Below are 11889 nucleotides of genomic sequence, written 5' to 3' on the forward strand. Positions count from 1 at the left end.
AGAACTTTACAATTTTTAAGCCCATTAGGAATTAATTATATATATATATATATATATATATATATATATATATATATATATATATATATATATATATATATATAATTATTTCTATTTTTTATAACATTTTTAAAGTGCTTCATAAATTTTATATGAATTTAATATTTTTTTATAACATTTTAAAAATATTTTTCATTAAGTACTAGTTTAAAAACATTGTATTAAAAAAATTAAAAATTTATAAACTTCCAATTAAAAAGTTGTAATAATTTTAAAACACTTACATTACATAGTTGTTTTTTTTTTTTTTTTTTTTTTTTTTTTTTTTTTTTTTTTTTTTTTTGCTAACTAATGTATTTTTTTTAAAAGACCATTCATACTTATTGTTACATATTTAATTTATTTAATTTTGTTGTTAGATACTATTTACTTTATAAATATTATATATGTTTAAAAACAAAAGAAAAAAAATATAAAAGGTTATACAAAATATTTCACAAAACAAAAACATATTTATTAATTGAAAAGTAAAGTTTAGAATTGATCAATATTTAATTAATATTTAGGACATTATGGATACTTTAAAAATAACATTTGAAAAAAGAATACAAACAAATATGAAAAATAAAAATGCTATTAAAAGTGGGGGAAATAACTTATCAGGGTAATTAACTTTTTGTTTTGTTTACATTTAGACAATATTCTTTTTTTGTACACATATGATTGTTTAACTTGTTAAATTTGGTCACATATTAACATTGTCACCTGTTATAGCCAGTGATAATGGTAATATGTGAATACATATAACAAGTTAAATAGTCGAATATATACAAAAAAAAAAAAAAAAAAAAAAAAAAAAAAAAAAAAAAAAAAACTTAAATGTAAACAAAGATGATATTTTCCCTTTATTGAATAGTTAAGCTAGTCTCTTGAAAAAACACTCCATTTCGATTGGAACTTTTTCACGAAAACAAGTATGAGATAACAAAAGTGATTCAGTAAAATTTTGAATTGGATATATTTCATGTACCCTTATACTTCTCATGAAAATTTTCATTTTTTTTTAGGTTATTATCACTATATCCCAACAATGTTTATATTAGTTTAAAAGGCAAATGTTATATTAGCCCATCAAACTTTTCGCGTTTGTTTTAAACGGTTACTAAACTTTTTTTTTTTTTTTTTTTTTTTTTTTTGCACATTAAAGTAATAAACTCTCATTTCCATGTTTTAAAATACCATTTTCTTACCTGCAACTGGATTTAAAGGTAATATACATGCCAGGAAGGATTTGACTGTGGTAAATGTCATATTAACACAAGGAACTTTTCACGTTTGTCCGATTTAGTCACCAAAGTTATTTTTCTGCGCAATAGGTCACACACTGAATGGATTCAATCACACCCTCAAATCCCACACAAAAGAGCCAAAGATAGAGAGTCAACCAACATTTGCTTTCAATCATGGCTCCGAATCTCACCTCTAACTCATTTCTCTCCTTGCCACTACACCTCACACCAGTCTCGCTTCACTCAAAAACCCTAGGAGATTAATTGTAAGTGCGAAGAAATCGAATGTATCTTCTGCCGGAGAAGGTGAAACCGAGAATCGATTTCGGTTCAATTTCGACTTCGAGAAGGTTTATGAAACCGGCCTCTTGCCTCATTGGTATCTCAACTCCCGATTCAGCCTTGCCTGAAGATGGACCCATTGAACTCCCCTTCTCTATACCTTCATTTATCTCCACCGACGATGACCCTACCACTCTCCAAGTCGCCACCAACATTCTCCTCACCGGCACTGGCACCATCTCCATCTTCCTCTTTCGCTCCCTCCGTCATCGTGCAAAGCGTGCCAAAGAACTGGTTCATGTTCTCTCTCTCTCTCTCTCTCACACACACACATACACACACACACACTCTCTATCTATCTATCACAGGGGTTTGATTTGTATAAACCGTAATTATGATTCGTAACTGAACCTATTGCAATTATATGTGAGTATTAGCAATGATTGAGTTGAGAATTTTGTCTATGGACTAGAAATTTAGGTCTAAGAAAACAGAAACTAAAAAGACGTTGAAGGAGGAGGCAATTGAGAGTTTGAAAGCAATGACGTCGATTGAGGAAAATGCTCCTCCGTTACCTCTTCAGGCGTTTCTGGGAGGTTTGTCTGCTGGAATTATTGCAATTATTCTGTATAAATTCACCACCACCATTGAATCTTCTCTGAATCGTCAAACAATTTATGATAAAATCATCTCCAATTCTTAATTGTTAATTCCAAATTCAAATGAGAGTCAAACCCAAATGTGTGTGATTAGAGGAAAGAACGAAGAATGCAATTAGATGTGTAGAGAGGAAAGGAAAGAAGGATATAATGACTTTGAGGTGATGTAGATCGAAGTAAAATGGCAAGTCAAAATGGGCAACCTATAAAATCAGGTAAAATGGTGTAATTAACAGGTTACCAACAAGTTTAGTGACCTATTGCACAGAAAAATAACTTTGGTGACTAAATCGGACAAACGTGAAAAGTTTGTTGGGTTAATATGACATTTATCCTAGTTTAAATGGTCCACTGTGACTTTTTTTTTTTTTTTTTTTTTTTTTTTTTTTTTTTTTTTCATTTGACGGCATACGAAGTTGTGTTTTACCGGTTAATTTCGTACATTTACCTATTTTTGAAGGTTACATTGTCTAATCAACTGCCAACTAAGCAGGTGAGTCAACAATGACTTAGTAGTGAGTCAACTCATCGTTGCCACGTAAGCCAAGAGTTATTATGCCCATTCAGTCAACTGAAACGACCTCTCTCCCTCACATACATGAACCATTTTTTTGCTTCTCATTACATAGATCTTCAATTATTTATCATATTTTGCAGCCATTGCCGCCTGCTTTTGCTGAGAAGTATTTAGAAAAAAACAACAACAAGAGAGCACAGTTGTTCTCAAGAACAAATCTGATGTTGAATGGAGTATCAAATACGTTTCAAAGACAAATACTACTTCATGGATGGATGAGTCAAGTTCATTAAAGAAAATCGTCTTTAAATTTGTGACTAGCTTGTCTTTTCGCTTCTCTCTCCTCCTCCAAATTCAATCTTTCGGGTCATTTTCTATGCAGCAAATGTATGCTTCAAACACCCAGTTTGTTCTTCAGGCAATCTACGAACCCACAATTTGATTAAACCCTTTGGAAATCAAATCCATTTCCCTCAATACTTTTTCGATTTGTGAACACAGATTTACATTTAAAGTGATGAAAAAACCGAGCTCAAGAAACAAATCTCTTGAATTAGTTAAATCTTTCAAATCAGACAAACCCGTTTACTCTGTGATGATGAAACTTTCACACCTTCGAGGTTCAGGGGAGTAGGAGTCAATGCAGCTCTGTCTAACATGAGAGGCATCAAGTTTTCTAGTAATTCATTTGGAGGAGGTAGTGGTAAAGGTGGTTCACCATTTTCTAGTAACGACGGTGGTGGTGGTGGTGGTATATTCATCTTCTTCAATGGGGGTTCTTAACATAGCTCCACTGCTCTGCATAATTCTATCTTCGATTTCGATTTCTCGTATCACTACATCGTTGTCAACTGCATTGTTACACAAAATATGACCATTTTCGTCAGAGCTTAAAAACCATTAATCTAAGGAAAGTATGTTTTCGTTAGAGAACACTTATAGGAGCGTTGGCTCATATATCATGTTGGAAATCATTTGGCACCAAGTCGAATGATCCAATCTTCCATGTACCCTCAAAGAGCTTTACAAGGGTATAAAAAGTGTAACTGTTCTATAGCTTAGAATCTTAAATCGGATCTTTTTTCTTAAACCTGGTGGACGATTCTGGTGGCAGAATATGGTGGATTAGTGGCAATGTTGGAACAAAGGGTAAAGGGAATAATAGAGGCAATCACTGGTGGAAGGAAACGAGGATTAGGGCTTTATGGCGGTGTGCGGATGTGTGTGTGAGAGAGAGAGAGAGATCTTAATTAAGGAATGTGTCTGATGAGGTTACATTTTTTTTTTTTAACTTTAAACCTTCTTATGAAGGGGTTCACTGGGTGATAGGGATGTCAATTGTTGACACGACATGATAAAAATACACGATACGTAACGAAATTAAAATTCGAATATGTGTTCGTGTCAAGTGTAAAAAACACGATGTCATGTCGTGTCGTGTTCAAAATTCAACACGAAATTGACACGATTTAGCCTTTATTTGCCGTTTTTTTTGTGTTATGTATGATTAAATTTTAATTAAATAAACTAATTGTTATATTATGTTATCTTTATCGTGTCGTGTTTGTGGTTTTTTAATTGGTTTGTTTTCGTATTAGTTAAAAAAACATGATATCGTGTCGTATCGTGTTCGTGTTACATAAGACCTTGTCGTGTTGGACAAAAACATTGACACAATGGCTCGGTTTACCACCCCTATCGGGCGACCCCTTCATTTTCTTTCGGAATGACTTTTTAAATCCTAAAATCATGAATTCATACCCTTGAAAGGAAAAAAAAAGTTACAAAAGAACATTTAAACCACTATACAAAATTAATTTGTTAGGCTAGCATAACAATAACTTTTTTTCTTTTTCAAAAGAACGTGAGGTAGAATCGCATAAAACATGCCATTATTTTGTACCAAGTATTTTAAGTATCTAACAACTTATCATCACTTTCAACATAAAACTACATCTTTTTCATATATATATATATATATATATATATATATATATATATATATATATATATATATATATATATATATATATATATATATATATATATATATATATATATATATATATATTCCAAAACCAATAATAATTATTATTTTTTTGCAAAATAATAACCTCAAAACTTTGTTGAAAAAACGTCCAAATTAACATGTTATCTTTTATAAAATGCAAATTGTGAACCATTTTTCCAACCTCATACAGGATTAAACCTAATTTTTCAAGTAAGTATTATTGTAAGCGTTATTAAAACTGTACATTTAATATTATGACAGCCTAATTTCATTACTTTCTATTGTACTTCAAACTTCTTATCAACCAAACACATAAAAACAACAACATACTTTCATTTATTTGCATAACTATTAAATAACAAATCAATGAAAATACATTGCTATTTCTGACATTTAACTATAAAGAAAACATAATATTTAACTAACAATCCCATTTACCCGATCCAATACCATATGATATATATATATCAAAACAAATCACAAAAGCACTTGAAAAAAAAAAATAATAATAATAATAACTCAACGTACTTTACTCAATAATAAGCAACATAACAAATCTTGTAGAAAATCCAATATTACAACCCTCCTAGAATAAGTTCTCTCTTTTAACGAAATCTAAAGGGAAAATATTCATAAAACTAAAACTTTTTAACGAAACACAAAAACACGAAGAATATAAAATACCTAAAGATTCATAAAAGAAGCCTCAAGTTTACAAATTTCTTTTTAAAAAAAAAAAAAAAAAAAAAACGATTGATGATTTTGTCAATGTTTCTTATTAGGTTCGAACACGTACTTGATCAAGGACTCCTGAATGGACATCAACTCAGGAAACTCCTTCTTCAATTTGGAAGCATCCAATTCATTGTTGCTACGTGGGGCCACAATGACAAGAGCTTGTTCTTGGAGTGTGAAGTTTTGCCATTTGAATTCGGGATTTATGTAATTTTGATACATTTGGAGGATTTGATTGTGGGTTATGACACCGGGGTTTGTGAAGTTCCAGATTCCTTTGAGGTTTCTTTTGGCCATTTCTATTGAGATTGGGAGGAGTTCATCAAGGATTGTCATGCTGTTGGGGATGTTGACTACTTTGTTGTAACGAGAGATTTTTGTGATGAAGTTTCGCGGGTTGTTGAGGTCTGAGGAGATTGGCATTCGGACTCGGAGTGTGCATACGTTGTCGTATTCTTTTAAAAGCTCTTCAACCTGGAATGGAATTGAAAATTGTCGGAATGGAATCGGTCATTGCGTTTCGGAATCCAATTTTATATGCTTCTTCTTTTGTATACAATGTGTGGGGTTTTATGCAGAAAAGTCTCATTATTTTGGGAAATTTTTTGATAAACTTCTGATTTTTTTTTTTTTTTGAACAGAAAGGTCCTGATTATTTTTTTTATTTTAGCAGAAAATGGCAGATTATGTGATTTTCCTGAAATAATGAGACTTTTCTGTTCAAAAAGAAAATATTTAGGACTTTATTGAAAATTTTCCCGAAATAATGAGACTTTTCTTAATCCATATAATGTGTATTTTACACTTTTGATTATAGTTAATGGAATTTTGTTTATAGAAATAAGAAATTACGGATGATGAAATGAAATTGTAATAATATATATATTAGTTATTTTAAAAGTATAATTTAATTGAAATGATGAATATTTTTTAGAGGAATTGTCTGTGATATTTTTATGTCATACAAGAAAACTACCTTTTGTAGCAGAAGATTTTTTTTTTTTTTTTTTTTTTTTTTTACAATAAAAGTTGAAGATAATAAAAGTTGTCATTTATGATAAGAAAATATGATTTTACTTATTTTACAAGAGTAGATTGTCATTTAATTAAAATAATGATTTTTTTTTCTTTGCAAAAAAAAAAGTTCTCTACTGATTACAAAAAAAAGGCTATATCTCGATTTCTCATTCCATTCCATTCGATGAAGGAATGAAAAAGAAAAGCAGACTTAGGAATGAAGGTAAGAAAATGGAAGGAGTTGGAATCGGAATCGGAATGGCCCATTCCATTCCTTCTTTGATTCCATGGCCTTTTAGCAATTAGAAAAAACAAAAAGAAAAGGAATAGTGATTAGTACTTACCATAGCCTTAGTCTTGGAATAAAAGGAGCCAAGGAAATTGGGTTTATCTTCTTCCTTAAAACCAATTCCAGAACCTTCGGGATGTGCAGAATCATACTCAAAAATACATCCAGTAGCAAAATTAATCATCAACAAACCATGTTCTCTACAAACATCAGCCAGATTAAGAGTCCCTGAAACATTTGTGCTAATTGTCTCTGTCTTGTGAGATTCACACCAGTCAACATTCGGTCTTCCAGTAACACCAGCAGCATTGAAAACATGAGTAGGTTTAACACTTTGAATATCAGCCAAAAGCTGTGATCGATCCTGCAAACGCCCTTTTCCATATTCATATTGAATCCCTTGTTTTTGACAGATTTTTCCAAGCAATCCACCAATCCAACCTGTTTTACCATAAATCAAGAACTTCAAGGAAGGTTTCTTGGTGGAATTGGAACTTGTTTTGGGGGCGGAAACACTGATTCCGATCTGGGAATTGTTGTTTGCTTCATGGGGTGTATCGAATTCAGTGTTTTCAGGTCCATCAACAAGTCGGTCAACGCCACCTGGCATCATTAACATTCTTGGATGAGGGAGAAGTGCACCTGATACGTCACCCCACCAATTAGGGTTACTAGTGTACCATTCGATTGTTTTTTTTAAACCTTCTTCCCATATTGTCCTTTCAGACCACCCTAAGCTTTTTAGCTTCTCATCATCTAGAAAGTATCTTTGATCATTGAATGGTCTGTTTTCAACAAACTTGATGCTGGAATCAGGATCCATGTTGAAAAGTTTGCACATGTCTTTTGCAACATCGATAACTCTTCTTTCCCTTTTCGTCCCTATGTTGTAAACATGACCAACTTCACCTTTGTGAAGAATGACTTCAAAAGCTTCAGCTACATCTTCACAGTAGAGGTAACTCCTTACATTTGATCCATCTCCATGAATTGGAAGTGGTTTTCCTCTCATGGCTAAGAGAATGAATTTAGGGATTAGTTTTTCTGGGAATTGGTTTGGGCCATAGACGTTGTTTCCTCTTGTGGTGATCACGGGTAACCCGTATGATCTACCATAAGCCATTACAAGCATTTCTGCACCTGCTTTTGTGGCTGAATATGGGTTTGTGGGAAGAAGTTGAGAAGCTTCATGGTTTCCAACAATGGCATCTTCCTCTGTTTCACCATACACTTCATCTGTGCTGACATGGATGAATCGTCTGATTTGACCAGTGACTTTGCAGGCTTCTAGAAGGACATGGGTGCCATAGATGTTGTTCTTTGTGAACTCAAAGCTGTTGCCAAATGAGTTATCAACATGGGTTTGAGCAGCAAAGTGCATTATGGTATCGATGGATTCGGTTATGAGGAGGTAGTTGACTAGATCTGCACTCCCGATGTCACCCTTGACAAATTTGAAGTTGGGAGATGATCTGGAGGGGTTGAGGTTCTTGAGACTTGAACAATAATCAAGCTTGTCAAGGACGACAATCTTGTAATCAGGGTAGCTTCTGATGAGCCGATTAGCAACATGAGATGCAATGAAGCCAGCTGCTCCAGTGATAAGGATGTTCTTTGGCGTGTAAGTAGTCATACTGGAGCTGTAAGAAAGGTAAACAAATCAAAAGCCTAACTCAAAATCAACATGCTAAAAACAGTCAAAGATTTGAATATGAGAAAACAATCTTACTTCAACAGCAGACAACAGAACACATAGTTACTTAGTCGTATGGCAAGTTTGGCAAATCTAAAGTTCTAAACAGTATGTTACAGAAAAGAAGGCTCGATAATAAGCATTCGGAGAACGCAACCTAAGTGATCACTAGCTACAAGTCATTGCATTAACCATGGAAAACAACATGTTAATTTTTCGAGGCACTAAAAAAATCGATAGGGTTTATAATCAGCTGATCAAAGTAGATCACGATCAGCATCCGAATCTAAAATCAAATGTTGAACTCAACCTAACTCTCGTCGGATTTGGAAATCGAATAAAATGACGACAAACCGTTTAAGTGAAATCACACATTAAACCTAAAACACGAACCAAAACTAACCAGATCTACATCAAATTACGCATTTCCTCATATCGAATTGAGGTGTATGCAAGTTCGATTTAGCATATCAAACACTAAAAACCAGATCTAAGCAAAATAATCAATTGTCGGCAGCATATAAACCAAAACTCGAAAACGCTCGATAGAAATGAAGATCGAAGTTTAGTCATACACGTAACAGTACATAAATTAAGAGAAATTAGCTCATAGAAGCATCAACTTACATCAATTTTTATTCCGGATCGGGATCAATTAGAAGATTGCGTGTTCGAAAAAGAGAAAGATCTCGACCAGAAAGGTGATGAAGAAGAAACCACGTAATTTCTGGCGAGACTCAAGGAGTGGCAACCGACGCCTCGATCGATATATACACACAGGTATATATACATGTGGATGGTTCACCTCAACATGAATGTATTGGATGTTTTGACAATTCTATTTAATCCCAAATGGTTATTATAATTACGGCTAACACACTTTAAAACTAAAACTGATAATAAAATTGTCTTAAAATTAGCGAAACTTATTCCATAAAAATAATTCTAAGCTTTTGAAAAATATTAATTATATAATAGATATCTGTATTACACAGGTTGATTTAAAAAAATTAAACATTAAATTAAAATATAAATAGAAAATATTTTTTAATGTACAACGTTAAAATAAAAAATGAATAAACGTATTTAATGTAATTTAATATTATATATATATATATATATATATATATATATATATGATATTTAATATTTAATACTTTACATATATAGGTATGATATTAATTTTAAAAATTGAAACAAATAAAAAATTGACAAATAGATAATATTTATTTTAAAAATACTATAAAGTAACAAGTATCAAAACTCATTAGAAATTGATATGTGTCAAAAAAAACTTTTATTTATTAGGAGGATACACATTAAAGTTAAATGTTAAATTTTATTCTAATTAAAAGTTTCAAGTTTGTATTTTGGAAGAAAAAATTTCTATAGTTCAAACATTTTCAAGTTTGTATTTTGCTTAGATTTTGGCCTTTTTTATGAATTAATAAAAATAAGAATAAATTACATAAATGGACAATGGTCCATGTAGTTTAAACTTTAACCCATGTAGGCCATGTTTTAGAAAATTGACTCCAAACATCCTTATTGTTTCAAAATTTATCGCTTTTGGTCTCTGTCTCGGTTACCATCTCATGGGCTCGGTTAGAAAGCCCTGACATGAGCTGCATATGATGGCAACTTTGTCTTTTCCACATAGTCTTCTGCGAGTCAACATCTTGTTGCCAATGGTGTAAGTAATTATGCCTATGATTTTCAAAATACATCCCTGACCTTTAGTTATCATCTTCCCTTTAAGAAAACCATTTCATGATCTGCATTCAAAGCCTCGGCCTCAAATCATATCGCAACAATTGAGACATATTTTTTATCATGTTTAAACTACAAGTTGGACCATTCGAGAACTAACCACTGAACCTGATTCGAAGGAGTACACAATAAGTTGTACTTTGTTATTACATTTGTTCTCGAAGCCCATTCATTTAGGGAAGCTTGAAGATTTTGTTTTTGTTTTATAGGGATGTTACGAAATATATTTACAATGTTAATTAATCATGGATGTTTTTCTTGAAATCACATGGAAGAAAGTATGTGCATGAGAATGTGACATTTGTGGACTAATCGAGTTATTTGTCACGAGGTTGAGACGATGATGAAAGGGAAGGGATACGTGAAAATAGTGCTCATATATTACCATTTTTGCATACCTGAAACATAGTTAGATTACAAATTATTACCTCTTTGAAACGATCAAGAGATCCTAATAGTTTCAAGGTATGTAAGTTAGTTTAAAGTAATACACATTTCTAGTGAGCATGGTAACACTAACCTCAAAACTGTAACGCCCCCGTTTCAGATCGTTTCCATTTCGGGGGGGGGGGGGATCAATGATTGGATATCAGCAGGCTTGGGATCCTTGAAGAAGTTAGTTCTGAGGCTCATTCGTAGGTGGATGATGTATAGTGGATGATTTGAGTATTCGATTTGTGTTTTAGAGTTAAAGGGAATTTCGGTAATTTTTCATCTCGGGCTTCTATGGAAAGGGATGTTCGTTCGGGATATGATAAGGTGGGTAAGAGTTGATTGAAGGGTAAAGATTCTAGTTACCTTTTTATGGATATAAGGATCGTCAGAATCGGGTTTATAACACACGAGTTATGACCTTCAGAGTATTTAGGGTTAAGGGGTTAAGTAGTATGTGGGGCGTACAACAAGGTACGCTTAGCGTACAAGAGGTGAAGCGAGTATGCTGGGCGTATCAAGTGGTACTCTTAGCTTACTCATGCAAGGGTGTTGATCGGGGATTCGGAGGTGTACACTGGGCATACATAAGATTACACGGGGTGTACATTAAGATCTTGAAACCCTAATTTTCGGGGTTGGCCACTATTTAAGAATCCTTGTGGAGTTGAAATCCTCATTTTATCAGCCTCTTTGTCCTTCCTTACCCTACACTCAAACCCTAATTCCATGCTTGTGTGTTTTGAGCTTAGAAGGTCATTTTAAGGTGGATTTTGGTGCTTTGAAGGAAAATGATCATTCTTGAAGCTTCATTAAAGGAGTGAAGGCTTATAGATCCACGTCCCCATCATCATTTGGCAGTCATTTGAGGTATAAAGTCTTGATCTTGGTGCTTCTTAGCTTATATCTCTTTTCGTTTGGGTTTATGAACCCTTTTGGTCACATTGATGAGATCTTATGAGTTCATATCGTTTCTGAAGCTTAGAGTTGCCACTCTTGGTGTTATTTTGGTCCTTGAGTCATAAGTTACCATTTTGAGGTCAAGACCCATCCATGCTCGAGTTAGGGTCATTTTCATGAAAGTAGAAGGTTATATTTGTTGGATAAGTTGTCTAAGTCCATAACTATATTTGGTATGTACTTGACCCGGCTTGGCATGGTCCGTCTGGGTCGCATGGCATCTCAACATTTGGAT

The 11889-nt window shown here is 33.0% G+C and overlaps 2 protein-coding genes across 2 annotated transcripts; one reads left to right on the forward strand and one right to left on the reverse strand.

The window, feature by feature from the left end:
• The first annotated feature begins 1574 nt into the window (after window positions 1–1574).
• Window positions 1575–2274, forward strand: LOC145016897 (uncharacterized). The gene is made up of 2 exons (XM_078975062.1): window positions 1575–1865; window positions 2044–2274. The coding sequence occupies exons 1-2, from the start codon at window positions 1575–1577 to the stop codon at window positions 2272–2274; spliced, it is 522 nt and encodes a 173-aa protein (XP_078831188.1).
• Window positions 2275–5273: 2999 nt separating this feature from the next.
• Window positions 5274–9258, reverse strand: RHM1 (rhamnose biosynthesis 1). Its single transcript, XM_078972833.1, has 3 exons — window positions 9120–9258; window positions 6855–8439; window positions 5274–5967 (listed from the first exon to the last, which is right to left on the reverse strand). The coding sequence occupies exons 2-3, from the start codon at window positions 8430–8432 to the stop codon at window positions 5524–5526; spliced, it is 2022 nt and encodes a 673-aa protein (XP_078828959.1). The 5' UTR covers window positions 8433–8439; window positions 9120–9258; the 3' UTR covers window positions 5274–5523.
• Window positions 9259–11889: the final 2631 nt, after the last annotated feature.

Source organism: Lactuca saligna, chromosome 9, assembly GCF_052625555.1.
Source record: "Lactuca saligna cultivar CGN05327 chromosome 9, ASM5262555v1, whole genome shotgun sequence".
Taxonomy (NCBI): domain Eukaryota; kingdom Viridiplantae; phylum Streptophyta; class Magnoliopsida; order Asterales; family Asteraceae; genus Lactuca; species Lactuca saligna.